The 21,112-nt window shown below is 35.0% G+C and overlaps 1 protein-coding gene across 1 annotated transcript in view; it reads right to left on the bottom strand.

Moving 5' to 3' along the window:
* Srp72 (signal recognition particle 72) overlaps positions 1 to 21,112 on the bottom strand; it is a 33,685-nt gene that overhangs the window by 12,110 nt on the left and 463 nt on the right. The window contains exons 2-12 of the mRNA XM_015482134.2: positions 18,415 to 18,535; positions 16,437 to 16,560; positions 14,961 to 15,104; positions 14,770 to 14,881; positions 10,216 to 10,247; positions 8,255 to 8,379; positions 8,106 to 8,163; positions 5,349 to 5,480; positions 3,945 to 4,073; positions 3,043 to 3,115; positions 917 to 981 (exon numbers count right to left, since the gene is read on the bottom strand). Coding sequence (XP_015337620.1) covers positions 917 to 981; positions 3,043 to 3,115; positions 3,945 to 4,073; positions 5,349 to 5,480; positions 8,106 to 8,163; positions 8,255 to 8,379; positions 10,216 to 10,247; positions 14,770 to 14,881; positions 14,961 to 15,104; positions 16,437 to 16,560; positions 18,415 to 18,535 — 1,115 coding nt within the window. The remainder of the gene's footprint in view (positions 1 to 916; positions 982 to 3,042; positions 3,116 to 3,944; positions 4,074 to 5,348; positions 5,481 to 8,105; positions 8,164 to 8,254; positions 8,380 to 10,215; positions 10,248 to 14,769; positions 14,882 to 14,960; positions 15,105 to 16,436; positions 16,561 to 18,414; positions 18,536 to 21,112) is intronic.

Raw genomic sequence — 21,112 nt, 5'->3', positions numbered from 1 at the left:
CCAGTAAACCTCTCTCCAAAAAAATAAACATTAGTAAAAATAATAAACTGGCCAGAAAAAAAGACATGAATATAAAAAATGTAAGAGGGGCTGGGGATATAGCTCGGTTGCTACAGTACTTGCCTCGCAAGTATAAGGCCCTGGGTTCCATCCTCAGCACCACACACACACAAAAAAAGATATTAAGAGGAAAATAAACATTATACATATCTTCTATGGCAATAAATTCAACAACGTAGATGAAATGGACAAATTCCAGGAAAGGTAAAAGAGGGACAGATATTAAATCTTAAAAACATTTTATTTTCAGCACATTGTTATTGGATTCTACTATGAAGTGTAGAACAATCCTTAAAATAAGAATCAAGACAATGCACTAACATAGTTATTATTAGATATTTATTGAGTACTAGCTGCAAACAAATTGTGTTGAGAAAACAAACATGAGTAAAACAGTTTCCATTCAATAGATGTACATCCTACCACCACAAAATGTCTTTACTATGAAACAGATGCTTTCCTAGCTATATTAATGATCTAAACCTGTGCTATTTGAATAACCAGAGAACTAAATACTAAAGTTTGGCCACTATTACTAAATTATCTTAACTCAAAGTGACATGATATACAATTTAAGTCTAAGAAATTCCCTATACAGGTCTGAGATTATCTGAGGTTGACTTTCTTCAATAATTTAAGGACCTAATAGGGCCTGGCACATTTGACTGAATAGTAAACTAACAAAAAGCAGAACACAGAATGAAATTAAATTTATACCAAATAAATGCTATTATTCTACTATTCATACCTTATAAATTATACATAAGAAAATTAGTAGAAATTAAATATAAATGAACATCAGACATACAATTCCACTATCTTCTCAAGTCTTATAATATTTTAATTACAAACTCACCATGCCTGGTTTATGCTTTAACTCCTCTATACTTCTCAATATTAAACATGCTTTGGAAATATTACCTTAGGAGATTAAAAACAAAATCATTATTGAAATCACAGTCTTATATTTTGTACTATCTCTAGATATACAAGCTTTGGGTTCTTGGGGTTAATATACTCCTTCTGTTAATTTCACAGAAAAGGAAACTGACGTAAGAAGAAATAATGTATCTTGTTTAAGCTTACAAAATTAATAGCAGAGTTATTTCCAGAAAAGAAGTCTCTCAACTCCCATTCTGTTTCAGTTCTGTTTTTCTTTTATCACTCTGTAATTTGAATATAGTAGTAGGTGAATCCTTCCCTAAAGGCCTTGCTATATGTTAATATAGATATAAATGCAAAGGAAAATCTGTGGTGATAAAATTTTGGGTTTTCCACTCATTATAAACTTCAACAACTTTAAAAACAAAACAAATAATAATTAAAAAAAATACAAAAGACTCTCTCCAGTTTTTTTCTCCTCTCAGGATGATAAATAATCTTTGTAAGAATCAACAGAAACCAGGCAGTCAAGAGTGTTGGCAGGTGGGCACCTATAGTTCTAGCTACTCAAGGAGGCTAAGGCAGCTATATTAGGAAGACTGCTTGAACCCAAGAGTTCAAGGCCAGCCTGGGCAACATATAGCAAGACCCTGTCTCCAAAAAAGAAACCCAAACCCAAACCAAATAACACCATCACCACCACCCCTCCCCCCCACAAAAAAAAGATGAGGAAAAAAGGTAAAGGGAAGGGCAAGGAGCCAGGCATGATGGCGCACACCTGTAATCCCAGTGACACGCGAGGCTGAGGGCTGAATCGGGAGGATCACCAAATTCAAAGCCAGCCTCAGCAACTTAGCAAGGCCCTAAGCAACTTAGTCAGACCCTATCTCAAAAAAAAAATTTTTTTAAAGGGCTGGGGATGTGGCTCAGTGTTAAGTGTACCTGGGTTCAAAAAAAAAGACAAGTGAGGAAGATAAGGAAATGTGAGGGTAACAGGGAAATCAACACTATTTCTCAACCCTGTTTTTTATTGCTTCATTTAAAAGACTTTTTGGACATTTTTTCTTAATTGCCAAACTCCCCCAGTTCATGAAATTTTAATTTCAGCCATTGTAATATATGAGATTTTTTTGACCATTTACCACCCTCATTGAGAACCAGAGTGGTCTGACAGTTTTCTATAATGAAGAAAATGTCCTTTCAAGCCAGGAGTGGTGGCAAACTCCTGACAGGAGGATTGCAAGTTTGAAGCCAGCCTCAGCAACTTAGTGAGACACTTAGCAACTCAGCAAGACCCTGTCTCTAAACATAAAAAAGGGCTAGGGAGGGGCTGGGGTTGCAGCTCAGTGGTAGAGCGCCTGCCTAGCAAGCATGAGGCACTGGGATCCATCCCCAGCACCACATTAAAAAAAACTAAATAAACAAAATAAAGGTATTGTGTCCATCTACAATTAAAAACATATTTAAAAGGAGCGGGGCTGGGGATGTGGCTCAGTGGTTAAGCACCTCTGGGTTCAATTCCAGGTACCAAAGAAAGAAAAGAAAATGCTTTCATCTGTGCTATCCAACACAGCAGCTACTAGATGCATGTGGCTACTAAGTACTTCCAAGCATGGCTAACCCAACTAAATCTTAAACTTCACTTGATTTTGATTGATTTAAAGTTAGAGTAGCTTCATTTGGCTAGTGGCTAGAATGCTAGACAATAATAATTCTATTAATCACTCAAGGTTGAATCAAAATTACAAAACAAAAACACTGATAGTTTTCTGTAAGAATCAAACACATCAGTTCTCATTAAATCTATAGGTGGCAAAATAAAAATGAAAGATAAAGGGCCAAGCTGAACACTATTGGAGAGTACAATGCAAAATAATCCCTTTCTCCCCAGTGATAGATATAAATATGTATGTGTAAGTATAGTCTTTTGGACAGAGGAATACTTTGCTTCAAGACTCATTCTAGCAACTAAGGAATAACCAAAAGAAAGGGCCAACTACCTCACTGCAAAATCTGTTGGTGATCTCAAGTCTACTCATGTTTGAAACAATAATTTATGCTTTACCATTATGTTAAAAGTGTAAAATAAAATATTAATACCTTGGGAAATTTTCAACTGTGCCATGGTCAGCTTAATTTCAGCTGCATTTTCTGGATGCTGATCTGAAAATTCCTGAAATTGTTTCAGTTGAGAGAAAAAAAATCATTTAATTTACACAACTGCAGATATTATAATTACTTATCACTTATCTCAGCTATATAAGATTTTTAAATTTGGAAGTCAGGCATGGTGTTGCATGCATGTAATCTCAGCTATTCAAGGGGTTAAGGCCAGCATGGGCAATTTAGCAAGACTCTGTCTCAAAATCAAAACAAAAACAAAAAAATCTAAGTAACGAAGTTTTGAGTAGAATTCACTGAAGAATACATTACTAAAACACAAGTTACCCATGTTCTGCAAACTTACAGAAAACAAAGCTGTAGCATAAGAATAAACCAGAGTGGGGCTGGGGTTGTGGCTCAGTGGGAGAGCGCTTGCCTAGCACATGTGAGGCACTCTGTTCAATCCTCAGCACCACATTAAATAAATAAATAAATAAAGGCATTATGTCCACCTACAACTAAAACACAATATTAAAAAAAAAAAAAAAAAAAAAAACAAAAAGAGAAATTTCTTTCTCAGCACTACNTAAAAAAAAAAAAAAAAAAAAAGAACCAAAGTAACCCTGGAATTTATTTACTGGTACATTTTCTATTACTTTTCCCAACAAACTTAAAAGCTTATAAGTTATTATTATTAAGAAACAAGGCCATAACTGCCTGATACCTCATTAAAAATTCAAGTATAGGTCTGGGGGTGTAGCTCAGTGGTAGAGTGCTTACCTAGCATGGTGAAGCACTAGGTTTGATCCTTAGCACCACATAAAAATAAACAAATAAAATAAAGGTAGTGTGTCCATTAACAACTTAAAAAAAAACAAGTTCAAGTATAATGTCTTTACCTGAAGTAGCTCTATTGCTTTTGTATGCTGCTTTTCACGGCAGAGCTGGGCAGCCTGGATTAACACAGGCAGGAGATGTGCAGGACTTTGGGACTGTAAACCAGCAGATATTTTGCGACACTGTTCTGCCTAGAAGACACACCCCCAACCCCCACAAAAACAATCTGGTTAAAGAAATTAAAAGAAAAGAGGAACATATGAATATACCAAAGTGAATCTCCACATCATGTACAACCACAAGAAAGGATCCTAATTAGAATATAATATACTCCATGTATGTATGTCAAAATATACTGTCATGTATATCTAAAAAAAACCCAAATAGGTGAAGAACTACGCAAGCTTAGAAAAACAATGTATTGCATCTATTCTCAATTTTTTCTTATAAGAAAAAAAGATTTCCATTTACTGAATTTAAGTTATGTGTTCTAAAAGCCTTTAAAGGAAAAATTATACATGTTCATTTGAATGCATAAATTCCAGAATTTTTTTTAAAATAACATGTCTCAAGTATAAGCTTTAAAACCACAAAACACAAATATTTCTTACAAAAGTATTAAGAATAACTTGATTCGGTTCTAAATTATTACTGCCTTTCACTCTCCCAATAAAACCTTGACTCTAAGAGTATAAATTTCAAAATTTAATAAGAACGAATATTATAGTTAAAATTAGAATGCATATTACAACTAAAACTGCCTATACTTAGAAGATCCAAAAAAACTCCATCAAATGAATGCTAGAGCTAATAAATTCAGTGAAGTATCAGCAAGGCGCTAAACAACTCAGTGAGACCCTGTCTCTAAATAAAATATAAAAAATGCTGGGGATGTGGCTCAGTGGTTGAGTGCCCCTGAGTTCAATCCCCAGCACCGCCCTCCCCACCAAAAAAAAAAAAAAAAAATGCTAGAGAGGATGTGGAGAAAAAGGATTTTGGTCAAATTATAAGATTATACTGCATGCATGTACAAATATACAACAACAAATGCCATCATTATATACAACAATAATGCACCAATAAAAAATATAATGAGAAAAAAATAAAAGAGTTAGAACTGAACTTAACATTTATAATCTACAATTATGCACAATTAAAATGAAAGATGAATCTAAAATCTGTAATCATGACTGGCATCTTTGATAAGTTTGTTTTAATTCAGAGAGATCAGAACAAAGTAATGAGAAAGTCACCTCACTTAAAGATGTTAATGCTATTTTCTTCCCCTTAAAAGCCATATCCTTAAAGAGAACTGGGTAAATTACTTAAGAAAAAAAAAAATCTATGACATATGACATGATAAAGAAGAAAATAAGAAAAAACATTAAAAAATATATAAATAGATTAGACTAACATATCTCATATTACAAAAAGTTCAGTTAGGGAACCAGAAGCCTATTACCTACCTGATTTGTGTACATAGCAAGCAAAGCTTTGTTAAATTCTATAGCTTGCAATTGTTTCTTGGAAAGTTTAAACTCTACTCCTTCTGCATTGGTTAGTTTCACCTTCTTCTTGGAGTCAAAGACATTTTGGTCCTGACAAAATAAAATATATCCATCATTAATAGAATCTCCAACTTCAATTCTTTTGACACATTAAGGCCTTACTCCTCTTTCATTATTTTATATCAATATAACAAGAGAGCTTAGATGTAGTTATCTGGTTGGGCAGCTAAATCTGTCTTGGGTTATTGGTTCACAGATGTAGACAAAAATCTCTGCAATTCAAACCTACCAGTGTATATGTATTTATCCTACAATCTAGCCCCATTCCTTTAGAGCTTTAAAAAGGATTCTTATTTACAAATAAATGGTTTAAGTGAGAAGTGAGCTGCTTTGAAGAATAAGATTTTTTTCTTCTTTCCATTATTAACTGCTTGTTTTGCACTTAGGAAAAAAAAAAAAAGACAAACTGAGAACCTGAGTGTCCACTATCCAAATTTTGTAATACATGTATTTATTGACAAATAGGGCTTTGTAAATAAGCATATTTACTTGCAAACAGGTGATACAGCTGTGCTTGTAAAAATTAAATTATTATGGGCTGGGGTTGTGGCTCAGCAGTAGAGTGCTCACCTTGCACATGCAAAACCCTGGGTTCCATCCTCAGCACCACATAAAAAAATAAATAAGTGAAATAAAGGTCTAAAAATTTTTTAATTAAATTATTATACCATTTTAAAGATTAAAAGCAAAGAAAAAAATCCAAAACAAATTTTACTCTTTCTCATTATGAAGTTCCAAAACAATTTTAAGACAGGCGCAGTAGTGCACATCTAGTCCCACTACTTAGGTGGCTGAGGCAGGATCAATGGAATCCAGGAGTTTCAGGCCAGTCTAGGTAACACAGCAAACCACCCCCCAAAAAGAAACCCTCTTTTCTACTTGGTTCTCTTGTATCACTATTTTTATAATGCAATTCTTCATGCATGCCACTGCTAGACTTTTCTTAAACACTGTCATGACATTCACTTAAATATTCAAAAACTTGAATTTTCAAGGCCTACCATACCTTAATATAATTTAATAACCTATTTGTTTTTACTACCCAGCAAATATCTATACTCCTCCGTTTTCTCACTTTTCCCCCACAAACCATAAATATTTCTTTACATGTACATATGCTTGTTCTGTTGCTTAACCTTTACACCATATTCCTTCTTTGGAGTCAACTCAAATATGCCAACCCAGAGATTTTCCTTTCACCAAATATGGCAGTTATAATGTATAAAGACAAGAGCCGGGCATGATGGTGCACACTTATAATCCTAGAGGCTCGGGAGGCTGCGAGTTCAAAGCCAGCCTCATCAAACACGAGGTACTAAGCAACTCAGTGAAACCCTGTCTCTAAATAAAATACAAAATAGGGCTGGGGAAGTGGCTCAGTGGTTGAGTTCAATCCCCAGGTACCAACAAATAGAGAAGGCATAGTGTGGTGGGAGCAACTTGATCCCAGCAACCAGCCTCAGGAACTTACCAAACCAAATAAGTCTACAGACAAGAAATTTAAACATGCATTTACTTTTAAAAAACATCAGGATGAATTTTAAAGTACACAATGACAAAGACTTATTATTTTGAATAAAAAGTTAATAAATCTGTGAACTGAAAATTAAGTTCAATATATAAATTATATTTAGATAGAGATATGTATTTTACATAATATACTCTCCAAAATTATATATGTCAGATAAAAGGCTCCATCCTGACAAGCATCTCAAAATTCATAAACATAGGCAGTTATGTATTTCTGCCAAGATTCAAATACCAGCAGCAATGATAACCCCATTTAATGCCACCATCTCACATTTAGAGACCCTCAGCATTTTTGTGGAGGAGAGAAGCACCATCAAGACTTTCTGAGGAGAGAAGTATCATAAAGGAGCAGAAGGGACAAGCCTTGGAATTCGAGTCTTGGGATCAGGTGCTACCTCATATTGGCTATATCTTTTCAACTTTTTTCAGCCCCAGCTTAAAATCCTATAAACTGGAGATAAGGACTACCACCTAAAAATATTACTGTGATGATGAAATAAGATGGCACTTGAAAAATCACACAGCATATCAAGAGAAATCAAATGTTAGCTACTTCTATTTTCTACTACCTTGGATTTAAAATCTAAACTTGAATGTTTTTCCATTAAAATAATGTTCTAAGTTGTGATTAATTTGATTAGCACAATACTCTTAAATTAAGACTATGTATATTCAAAGACACTTGTAATATTTTCCACAGGATGAAAGGATGAAGATACAGCATGTGCCTACACCTCGTCCCCTTCCTGGAACTGGGGGTGGATACTCAAGAGAAAAAATTTATAATGAAAACTTATGCATTGAAACTCAGTATATGAAGAAATCACATAAAACAAGCATGCATTTAAAGTTAAAAGTCCAAACAACTTTTATCTCTAAGAAAGAGATTCTCTAAATGATCATAAACTTGGAGAATGGAGGCATAAAGTTCAGTCCAAGAGTTTTATTACTTGAAAACACACTGCAGAAACATCAACATTATAAGGGCTAAATACTCTCTGCTGTGATTTGCTAGACCTGGATTTTTTTTCTGTCAAGGAAAAAATAACACTTATCCTAGAATAAAGCTAGGGTAATCTGCTTTCAGTGTCATAGATATATAGGAAAATCATGGATATTCCATACCTTATTAATGGTAATGATGTTATTTGCAATTACAGCTAACAATCCCACATCAGTTGGCCTGTGAACAACAAGCAACAGTTAAAATTGAACAAACCTTTAAAGAGAAGCCTTATCCCATATAAAGGATACTTCCTTTTTAATGCACTTACTTTAGTTTTATTATCTGATTGTAAAGTTGCAAAGCCTCCTCGGTACGACCCTGAAGCTGCAGAATATAGGCCATCTGACCATGAATGATGGCCAGTTCTGCCTGTGGGTCTTCCTCAGTCCCATCCTAAGCAGGAAAAGAAACTTTTTTTTTCCTCTAAATTTTACAAACTGATTCACATATTTTACCAAACACTTGAAAGTTTTACAATCTTTAAGAAGACATGTAATTTCAGGTATTTTCCCTGAGGGTCAGTTTTTGAAAATATAGAATTGTCACCAAAAGAGATTTTTTAAAGGAAATATGGCAAAAAGATTCTGAAGAACATGACAACAAACAGGAATACCATGTATTACTTTATACAATATTCATAAATTTTAAAAACATAATATTAAAAATGCTTCTGTGTCAATTCTACTATAACTCTAAACCAAAAATTACAAAATTCTAATTAATAATATATAAAGAACTTCAAATACATAAGCAGGAGAAGAAACTTTTTTCCAATTTCCATAATTTTATAATTGAATGAATTCTATTAAAATCTAGGTAGCTCTCTTAACTGATGCTCTCTATCAACCCATATAATCCAATCCTTCCAGAAGTCTGGCTGATGTTCATGGATAACATGTATTGAGAGCTAAGAGGCTACTCTATTTTACCAACTCAGCACTGTGGGGACCAGGAATCAGATTACTGTATGTTGGTGACTGTATCCTGACCAGGAATCAGATGTTTGTTCCCAAGCACATTTTGTCAGTTGTGTTTGATAAGGAAATGATAAAATGAATTTTAAAATAAAAATTATATCTATAAAAGAAGCTTGCTTCAAAAATGTAAACTGTGTAAAAAACTCAGAAAGATTTGCTAATGATAGTTTCCTAAAGAAAATTACTTTCTGATTAGTTATGAGACAAAAACTTTAGAGATCAAAAAGAAAAAGTTAACATCTATAATGTCTCTGTAATGAAACTGCTTCTCAACTATATCCCCATTTTGTTGAATCATCCAGTAAGTGAGACAACTATAAAAATTTACATATAGTGCTGGGCACAGTGACGCACACCTGTAATTCCAGCAGCTTGGGAGGCTGAGACAGGAGGATCAGGAATTCAAAGCCAGCCTCAGGAAAAGCAAGGCGCTAAGCAACTCAGCAAGACCCTGTCTCTAAATAAAATAAAAAATAGGGCTGGGGACGTGGCTCAGTAATTGAGTGCCCTGAGTTCAATCCCTGGTACCCATCCCGCCCCCCCGCTCCCCCAAAATTAAATATAGTATGTAAAATATAAAACAATTATATAATGTTATCAATAAATAACGAACTTTTATTATAAATTATATCACGATGAATATTCTATAATTACATTATAATATTATTAGTGATGTTAGTAATATGTATAACCTCTAGATTATGATTTCCAATCTACTTCAATACCCCTGTGTCAATTTCATCGAAATATTGGCAAAACTGAAACTTGGGACTTAATGAGTTAAGACATTGTTGCACTTGGGGTTGGGGATTTAGTTCAATGGCACAGCACTTGCCTACCATGCACAAGACCCTGGTTTTGGTCTTAGGCCCTGAAAAGATTAAAAAAAAAAAAAAAAGGGGAAAAAAACAATATTGTACTTAAAAAAGAAAAATAAAAAGTGAAAACAAGAAATATTGGATTATATAATAAATATGCATCAAATTGCTAGGAGGACTCAAAAACCTTTAGTCCCACATCCTAAACTAAGAGAATAATTTTATATTTATATGAATTTAAAATAAAATGCTTATGGTAAATATAAATTTTTAAATTTTAGCTTATCACCCTAGACTTTGTCCAAGTTTTGACTTTGATCAAGTGACACCTATTTAACAAATTCATCATCTTTTACAAAAAGTAGGTAAATCATACAATGAAACCTCTAGTAATTACATTAGAAGTGTAAAATTTGGTTTAACAGAATACTTACAGAGTCTTCTGAAAATGAACGTCGGCAAAGATCTACAGGAAAAAAATTGTTTTAAAATTAGTATTGCTGGGTAATTCCGATTTCTTTTACCATGTCAAAAAGTAAGAACTAAATTACCGAGCAGAATATTTTAGTATAACAACAAGCAAATTTAAAATTTACATTAGCATCAAATATACTATATATATATTGATTACCCTACCTCTTTGGTACTTTTTTTTCACTTGTAGTATCTATGCTAAAAGTTTTTTTAAAGGGCATTTTAAAAATATGTAAATGTAGGGGCTGGGGTTGTGACTCAGTGGTAGAATGCTTACCTATCATGTGTGAGGCACTGGGTTTGATTCTCAGCACCACATATAAATAAATTAATAAAAGGTCCATCAACAGCTACAAAAATTTTTTTTAAATGTGTAAATGTAATAATTATTAATTACTAAACATTGATTATAGAAAAGCATTAAATGAAGAAAATAATCTTATCACCTAGAGATAAAACCAGCATTTCACTTTTTTTTTTAAATGAAAATGCATGGCTGCATCTTAAAACGAAAGTGGGGTATTCTGCATATTCTTTGAGCCTTTTCCCTTCTCCTACTTAATATAATGTGAACACCTATGTTATAATAAATATGAATCTATGTTATTGGTTTAATGACTACATGGTAATCTAGTGTGTGATTATACTAAAACCTAGCTAATCCTTTACTAGTACAGAAACTCATGCTGTTTCTAATTTTTTGTTCTTATAAATATACCTTTGGTTAACATTATACAGATACAAATGTGAAGTTATTTATTCCATCAAAATAAATTTCTAGAAATGGAATTCAGTCAAAGAACATGTAAATTTAAAAATCTGCCCATCACCAAAACTGCCCATTGCGAAATCTGTACTATTTTTACATTCAAACCTACAATATATGAGAATGCCCATCGCCATATCACTGTCAATATTGGGTGTGATCAAGAAATTTTCATTTTTCTTTCTTTCTTATTCTTTTTTTTTTTTTTAAGAGAGAGAGAGAGAGAGAGAGAGAGAGAGAATTTTTTTTTTAATATTTATTTTTCAGTTCTTGGCGGACACAACATCTTTGTTTGTATGTGGTGCTGAGGATCGAACCCGGGCTGCACGCATGCCAGGCGAGCGCGCTACTGCTTGAGCCACATCCCCATCCCAATGAGTGGTACATTTTTTCCCACCCCAGCCCCTCTTTCTTATTCTTAGGACAGGTTTTCTATATTGCCCAGGCTTGTCTCAAATCCCGGTGCAAGTCTCTTGCTTTAAACTACAAAGCACTGGAACTACAGACACATGCCATCATACCCTGCTTAAGAAATTTAAATTTTTGGTTTTTGTTTCAGTGCTGGTGAACAAACCCAGGGTCTCCTACATGCCACACAAGTGCTCCACCACATCCCAACCTCTAAAATTTTAATTTTTTATTTTGGTGGGGGGGAGGTTATCAGGGATTGAACTCAGGGGCATTTGACTACTAAGCCACATCCCCAGCCTTATTTTTTATTTTATTTATAGACAGGGTCTCACTCACTGAGTTGCTTAGTGCCTCGCTTTTGCTGAGGCTGGCTATGAACTCCCAATCCTCCTGTCTCAGCCTCCTGAGCCGCTGGCATTACAGGAATGTGCCAAACTGAAATTTTAATTCGTAAATGAATATTTTTCTAATCATCATGCTCTAATCTTTGCTCTTATTTATGTATTTATTTATTTGGTTAGTTTTTAAAGTATTGGGGATTGAACCTGGGGGTGCTCTACCACTGACCTATATCCCCAACCCTTTTTATGTTTTGTTATGAGACAGGGTATCATTAAGTGGCCAAAGCTAGCCTTGAACTTGTAATCCTCCTACCTCAGCCTTCTGAGGCTCTGGATTGCAAGTATCACCATGTACAACTGCTCTTTATTTTAGGCTTCAACATTTAAAAGTAAAAACAGACCCCATTTCACCTTTTCTTCCCTTTCCTCATTCACTGAAGTCCCCATAACATCAATTTTCTTGCTTTCAGGAAAAATGTGTACAGAAATCTAAATGTTTCAGGAATTGAGATCAGACATAGCTCTATAAATTTCTCCCCAAACTTTTTTTTTTTTTTTGGTGCTAGGTACTGAACCTAGAGTTTTGTGCATGCTAAGTTCATGTTCTTCTTATCACTTATTTCCCCAGCCCTGTTTTTCTTAATTAAAAGCTTCATGAACCAGGGGTGGTGAGCACATCCAGCATATTGGGATGTGCTCCAAGTTTGAGGCCAGCCTCAGCAACTTAGTGAAGCCTCAGTATCTTAGTGAGATTCTGCCTCAAATTAAAAAATAAAAGGGCTAAAATGTAGTTCAGTGGTAAAGCACCTGGGTTCAATCACTGGTAGCCCCCAAAAAAGAAAGCTTCATGACCAAAAATTATGTTGTATGCAAGTATGTATATCACAATTCATTTCAATTCTATATATAACTATAATGCACCAATTTAAAAAATAAAAAATAGGCCAGACATCATGGCACACACCTGTAATCCCAGCAGCTAGGGAGGCTGAGGCAGGAAGATCCTTAGTTCAAAGCGAGCCTCAGCAACTTAGTAAGGCCCTAAGCAACTCAGTGAGACCCTGTCTCTAAATAAAATATAAAAAAAGGGCTAGGGATATGGCTCAGTGGTTAAGCACCCATGGGTTGAATCCTCATTACCAAAAAATAAAATAAAATAAAATAAAATGAATTAATTTTAAAATAAATAAGTAAAAAATAGAAGGAAGACCAACAGAGGAGAAGAAGGGGGTCATGGGAGGGAGGAGACTGGGGAAAGAGGAAATACCTGGGATTGAAACATAGCAAACCATGTTATATGCTTTTATGAATATGTCAAAATGCATCCCACTATTATGTATGTGCACACACACACAAAAGCATACCATATTATTACCTATTTGAAATAGTAGTACAATAACAACTAGTATTACTAGTATAACAATAACTAGTATCTAGTTTTTTATTATAAGCCATGTACTGTTATAAATGATTAAAATCAAGTCACTTAATTTACATTTAATATTTACAGTAATTTGTTCAAAATTCTACTCCTCAAAGTTCAGACTTTAGAGGTGGGGGTTATGGCTCAGTGGTAGAGCGTTTGCCTCACACATGCAAGGCCCTGGGTTCGATCCTCAGCACCACATATAAATAAATAAAATAAAGTTATTGTGTCCAATTAAAAAAAATTCAGACTATAAGAAATGGCTGGGCACGGTGGCACATTCCTATAACACAGCAACTCAAAAGGCTGTGGCAAGAGGATATCAAATTAGAGGCCAGTCTTAGTCACTTGGCAAGACCTTGTTGCAAAATAAAAAATAAGAAGGGTTGGGATGTCACTCAGCGGTAAAGCATTCCAAGTTCAATTCCTAGTACCAAAACAAAACAGAATGTGTAAATGAAGCCAGGAAAAGTGCTACATGATTATAATCCCAGTTACTTTGGAGGTAGAGGCAGGACAACAAGTTCAAAGCTAGCACGAACAATTTAACAAGAAAGATCCTGTTTCAAATTAAAAAGGGCTGGGATTGTGGCTCAGCAGAAGAGCACTCGCCTCGCAAATGCAAGGCCCTGGATTCAATCCTCAGCACCACATAAAAATAAATAATAAATAAATGTATTGTGTCCAACTATAACTAAAAAATAAATATTTAAAAACAAAAGGCTGGGGCTGGGATGTTGCTCAGTGGTACAGCACTTGCCTAGTGTGAGTGAGGCCCTAGGTTCAAGGTGTGGGGGGAGGGTCAGATAAATGAGTGGACTGATTTAAGGATTAGATAGAAACATGGTCAAAAACAGGCAGCCAGCTGGACCTGGTGGCACATGCCTATAATACCAGCTATTTGGGAGGCTGAGTCAGAAGGATAGCAAGTTTGAGACCAACCTGGGTAACTTAGCAAGACCCTATCTCAGATAAAACTAAAAAGGGCTGGGGACGTAGATCAGTGGTAGAGCATCCCTAGATTAAATCACCAGTAAATAAAAAACAAACCAACCAACAAAAGATCATATGACCTTAAAATTCTGATGCCTCAGTAACTTCCATTTAATAATTTCACAAATGACAAACGCAATTTTTGTTAATACTCTACAAGCCAGGCGCAGTGGCTCATGCTTGTAATCCCAAGGAGGTTGAGACAAGAGAATCAATCACGAGTTCAAAGCCAGCCTCAAAAAAAAAACAAGGCGCTAAACAACTCAGTGAGACCCTGTTTCGAAATAAAATACAAAATAGCGCTCGGGATATGGTTCGGTGGTGGAGTGCCCCTGAGTTCAATCCCCAGTACCAAAAAAATAAAGAAAGAAACATTCTACAAAGTTAGAATCACATTATATTTACAGATAACATTAACAGAGCTGGGGATATGGCTCAAGTAGTAGCGCGCTCGCCTGGCATGCGTGAGGCACTGGGTTCAATCCTCAGCACCACATAAAAATAAAATAAAGATATTGTGTCCACCTAAAGCTAAAAAATAAATATTAAAAAAAAAAAACATTAAAAAACTTCCTACCTTCAGCTTTTTGTAGGATTTTCATTGCCTGGTTCAGCTGGCCTTGTCCTATCAGTGCACATGCAGAATTGTAGCACAGTTCATGTGTGCCTTCTTGGAGGCCCAAGTTCTCCTATTGTGGAGCAAAATACCAGTCAAACATTGAACATGAATGCTATTTCATGGCCATATGGGTACACAAGGGTACTCACTGGAACCACTTTTTCCCAATTGCTTTGAGCTGCAATCACTGCTGAAAGGTTTGTTTTCCTCTCTTCATCATAGTCATCTTGGGAGTTTCGGACAAGATCTCTATACACAGCTAAGCATTCATCGTAACGTTCTAAACGGTATAGCTGAAGGAAAAAAAGAAGTGAAAATATCAGAGGAGACTAATATGACATTATATCTTTAACAACACAGTAATGCTTTCTGGAACCATTAAGTAGGAAACCTAATTCATCATAATAAGGCAATCAATCATCTCTTCTATAATTTGAATATAAGTTTTATATGCTGTAATACTTTCAAAAAGCTACTAGTAATTAATCTTTTCTAAAATTAGAAAACTTAGAAAAGTAATTCTATTTACCTTTCTTTTTGAAATTAGTTAAGGACTGATATGGGTTGTGAAAGAAAATCTTTCTATAGAAGGCTATCCCGTTACCTGAATCAGAACAATGGAAAAATTTTTTCCCAATACAAACTGATTACTAAGTCCCAGTAAACAAAATAAAATGTTAACAAAAAAAACTTAGTATTTCCTAGGAATTCACTATGTACAATCTTCATTTTCTATTTCTCAGAAACCAATTATTGTACAGTTGTCTCAAGTACCTACAACATAATTCCTGCTTTTTTCATTCAAGTTCTTTTTTTCTATTTTCTTCCACTATTTGTGATCAAATTCAGGGCCTCACACATAGGGGACAGCACTCTATCACTGAGCTACATCCCTAACTTTTTGTGACACAGATTCTCACCAAGTTGCCCAGACTGGCCTCAAATTTCCAATCCTGCTTCAGCCTCCTGAGCAGTTACACCTGCCTCTGCACTCAGTTCAAGTTTTCCTTAAAGGACAGTAATAAATGTCACTCTGGGTCAATCAGTCCACTACGTGTAACAGCAATTGGTGCCCTTCATCTACCTCTGGAATTTATCATAAATTTATTCAGTTTATAAATACATTTATGCCCTCTCATCATGAATAGCCCTATTTTAAGACTTAATATTAATGTTTCAAAATTCTTCTGGTATAAATATTTTTATTAATAAAATATATTTTAATGGTGGCAGATGTAATCACCCAAATTCTTATCCATCAGAATTTTCTTTTCAGAATAAAATGCCAATTAAATACTTGAAATAAATACTGTTTCAAATCTGTGTAAGTATATAAGCTCACTGGCCTTCATTTTTCTAAGAAGTTCAATTTTCACAAAATAGATCTTTCATTTTTCTTAATTTTCTAACTATCCTGGGAGAGTCCTTTGTTCATTGAACACTATATATACAACTGTTCAAACAAAGATCAAGAAGAGGGAATATATTCAAACCTCAAGAACTGGTTTGGTGGCCAGTTTTGTGGAGCATCAGGATGGGCTGGGTTTCCTCATCCCTGCTCCATGCTACAGGTAGTCATGCTCACCCAGAATGATTGTCAACAGGTGTTTTAAAGCAGTAATTACCACTTGTCCATAAAGTTCCTTTAATTTGTCTGTCTGCTGGTTGGCACTTTCTATTGTCTTCAAGGCATTCTCAACTCTGTTCAGCCTGTACTCACAATATGCCTTCTCAAAGGAGAGAGAGTTACTGAAGGAAAAAAAAAAAATCTGGTTATTGCCTAACAATAAAAAGCACTCACTATATGCCAGACACTGCTCTAAACACATGATATGTATTAATTTATTTAATCCCAACAACAAAAGATAAGGAAATTTAAGTTAGTGACCTGTCCAAAAAATCATAGGCTAAGTAAAAGAAAATATTACATCCATTTCCCCAGCCTCTTTTTTTTTCCCCGACATTAACAGTTTTACTGGTCTTCTGAAACTAACAATTAAGAAGCTAACCATGAACCAAATAAACAATCAAATGTCTTAGACACAAAGAAAATCATTAATTTTAATGGGATATTTAAGAAGTTTCTCAAATATATTACTAAAATAAGCCATATGATGTTTCTTTTAAATTGTTCAAGAAGAAAATTATTAGCAAAGAAAAAATAACCAGAAGTTAAAAGAACATAGTATTTATAATCAAACAATTGATAACTGATACATCTAGGAAAGCAGCATTACACATACAGACTTAAAAATTCATCTTGGGGCTGGGATTGTGGCGCAGAGGTAGAGCCCTTGCCTAGCACATGTGAGGCACTGGGTTCAATTCTCAGCACCACATAAAAATAAACAAATAAAAATAAAGGTATTGTGTACATCTACAACTAAAAAAAAAAAAATTAAACTCACTTTTAAATTTCAAACATAACCCCTAGAGGAAAAGTACTATTTATCAAAACAAATGGCAATATCTTTTATTTACTTACCTAATAAACTTCTTGGAAAATTTCTCTATCTCACAAAATTGCCAATATTCAAAATTCTGAATTTAGGATAAACATGTTTAACAGTAGAAAACTGTACCCCTTTTCTTTTCTTTTTTTTTTTTTTTTAATTCTGTGTGTGGTGTTGATTAAACCCAAGGCCTTGTGCATGTGAGGCAAGCACTCTACCAATTGAGCTATATCCCACACCCTCTTTTTAATAAAGTGTTAAATTTAGTTTTTAATCTGCAATACATAAGAGGTTTTACTTCTACTGCTATACAGATTGAACCTATTCCTTCTTATCCCCTCCAAGTGATTATTATTATTGTTTCTCCTTCTAGTATTTGTTTTCACAAATACAAAAAAAGTATAAATAAATTTTTATTCTCTTCCTCCTATAAAAGGAGGTGTACTATATTCAGTTCTGCATCTCAGAAACCACTGTCCCATTAATGAATAAATATGCTACAACTTAATTTCAATACGTACTTCTTTTGAGGGCTAGGCAAGACTGTAAAGAAAAGTCAAATTACAGTAACAATTCATAATATAAATTAACATTTTGTAAAACAATAAATGAAAAAAAGAAAAAGATTACCTAAAAAACCCAAAACAGGGGCTGGGGTTATAGCTCAGTGGTTGAGCACTTGCCTTGCATGCATGAGGAACTGGGTTCGATCCTCAGCACCACATAAAATAAATAAATGAATAAATAAAATAAAGATATTAAAAAAAAAAAGACAGCAACAAACGAAACCAAAAAAAAAAACAAAACACCCCTACTACATAGTCTAAACACTATTAAGAACTACAATACTAAAAGATCTTAACCTAAAAACATACTTAACTAAATAATTTTCAATGAAGTTAGGCACAGAGGTCTGGCTAAGACTGCCACACCATCCTAACAACCTCTACCAGCTCTGATGCTTATCCACTCTACACTTAAATATGCTTACCCTACATGTTTTGTCTTCTGTACCTTTTTCTTTTTTTAACTTCTAAATTTTTGTTCCTATTTATGTTCCACATCTTTGTACAATTTACCTCTTTCTTACTGAGATTAAAGCTCTAATACAAGTGTTTTTAATAACTATACAACTAACTGCACCACTTACTTGGCTAACACTTTGGTGTGAGTATTGATGACATTCAAGGCTTCTTTGAAACTTCCATTCTGGATAAGGCAGACCACTTTACAGTGCAAAGCAGTTACATCATCCTTGTTGATCTGAAGTACTGGAGGACAATTTAAAGAAAGTCATTGGTGGTGGTGGTGGTGGTGGTGTGTAACCAGGGATTAAACCCTAGAGCACTTAACCACTGAGCAACATCCCCAGCCCTTTTTATTATGAGACAGAGTCTAAGTTGTTTAGGCCCTTGATAAGCTGTTGAGGCTGGCTTTGAACTTGTGATCCTCCTGCCTTAGCTTCCTGAGCCACTGGAACTATAGTTGTGCATTACCACACCTGGCCAGAAAGTCGTTTTTAAATCTATTCCCTTTGGGCTGGGGCTGGGGCTGTAGCTCAGTGGTAGAGCACCTGCCTCACATATGTGAGGCACTGGGTTCGATCCTCAGCATCACATATAAGTAAATAAAGATACTGTATGTTAAAAAAAAAAAAAATCCATTCCCTTTTCATACTTTTACCAAGTTTTCTGATCCCTGCCTCAAAGATGAGGTATTTCCAATTTTATTGTAATAGAAACGATGTTAAAACAGTTTTAAAAAAAAAAGTGATTGTCATCTGTAACTTAAGTGACAAAAAGAAGTTATGGAGGGTTGGGGATACAGGCTCAGTGGTGGAGCACTTGCCTAGCATGTGTAAGGTACTGGATTCGATCCTTAGCACCACATACAAATAAATAAATAAAATAAAGGCACTCTGTACATCTACATTTAAGAAAGAGAAGAAGTTATCAATCAGACTTAATTATTGAGAAAGATATTCATGAGGCATGTGCCAAAAAAGTGCAGTAAAATAAAGCAGCAAGAAGGAAGCTATTTCTACAGTTTCTTCATCTTGGGACCCGTGCTGCATCCTATATATTTCATGACTTCACAGGGAAAGAATAATTTCATGTAGAATCAGATACAGTGCAAGCTCGCCCCCAGGTTATTTTTTGTACCAGAGATTGAACCCAGGGGCCATTAACCATTAAGCCACATCCCCAGTGTTTATTTTTTATTTTGATATATGGTCTCACTAAGTTGTTCAGGGCCTGGCTCAGTTGGGGCTGGTTTTGAACTTTTTGATCCTCCTGCCTCAGCCTCCTGAGCTGCTGGCATTAGGGGCATGAGTCACCGTACTGGCATCCCTAGATGTCTTAAAGTCTTGGGAAAATAATTTAATAACCAAATCGGTTATTCTGATATACAGAATGAGCATGAGAACATAACTTATATTACAAGGTTATCAAGAACATGAAATGAGCCAGGTGTGATGGCTCATGCCTGTAACTCCAGTGACTTTGGAGGCTGAGGCAGGAGAATGGCAAGTTTGAGGCCAGTCTCAACAACTTAGGAAGACCCTATCTCAAAATAAAAAAATAAGAGGCTGAGGCAGGAGGATTGTAAGTTCAAAGCTACCCTCACCAATGGCAAGGTGAGACCCTGTCTCCAAAGAAAATACAATATAGGCCTGGGAATGTGACTCAGTGGTTGAGTGCCCCTGAGTTCAATCCCTGGTACCAAATAAATAAATAAATAAAGCTGGAGATGTAGTCAGTGGTAAAGAACCCCTGGGTCCAATCCCCAATACAAACAAACAACAAAAACCCACAAAATGAGAATAGTTTGGAAAAATCTTACAAATTATAAATTACTATAAGAACACAAATTTACCTTGTTGGCAATGTTCCCCCAAACCATTCAAGATTCCCCTTATTTACTAAGGTGACTAAAAAGAAGTAGAAAAAAGGACTCAGGTGACCTAGTTTCAATGCCACAGTGTTTACCCTCATAATTGCCTGTCATTCCTGGGCAACTAGGAGTTCAATTTTCAATCTAAGATCCAAGGAATTTCTAGCAGTTAATATATTCCTCCAAACAAACTGTCAGCCTTTGCTGATGAAATAATTTTTGCAGAATAACTTACTACCCTTCTATTAAGTGTAGAGTGTTAGTTGTGAACCTAGCCAAAGGTTAAGTTTAGGAATCAAATAATAATCAAATAAAAAAAATATATCAGTAGATATTTTTCCCAATGTCGGAAATCACCAAAAGTGCACTGTGAGCATTCATCACTACTTTTCACACCAACTCAGCAATAGGTTGTGGAAAATTATTTATACAGCCTTGTATGATACTACCACACCTTTTATGTTACTACTGCTCTGCAAAGCTAAACTGTTTTAGTAACTTCATTTCCAAATCTAACATATACAGGGTGCACCTTCAGTAAAGAAGAAAGACTGAAAACATTAAAATATACTTTCAATACTATACTGTAGTTATGTAGTAAAGAATAAAATTTAATGAGTCGCTCACAATAAAGGCTGTTAAAAATTTGAAGTGATCACTTAAGTGGGGGTAGGGGGGTGGGAACAGGCCAAACTTTTCTTCCGACATTATTTCAAACGTTAGTACTTTCGCATACCCAGTTTCTGGTTAAATGGCATTGGTGAGATTCTATGTGGGAATGACGGGCCTGACCTGAAGACCAGCCCTTCTCAGGTCGAATCCGTACAGCTTCCACCTTGTCAGCGCCAGCATGTCAATTACGTGTCCCAGGCACCTTCCTTCCCCCGCCCAGGCCCAAGAGATCAAGCACCCTGAACAACACTTGATCCCTCAATTCAAGAGGAAGAGCAAAT

The sequence above is a fragment of the Marmota marmota genome, unplaced genomic scaffold (assembly GCF_001458135.2).
Source record: "Marmota marmota marmota unplaced genomic scaffold, marMar, whole genome shotgun sequence".
In the NCBI taxonomy this organism is placed as follows: domain Eukaryota; kingdom Metazoa; phylum Chordata; class Mammalia; order Rodentia; family Sciuridae; genus Marmota; species Marmota marmota.
The sequence above is the reverse complement of the archived record's forward strand: the minus strand, read 5'-3'. Positions and strand labels throughout refer to the sequence as shown.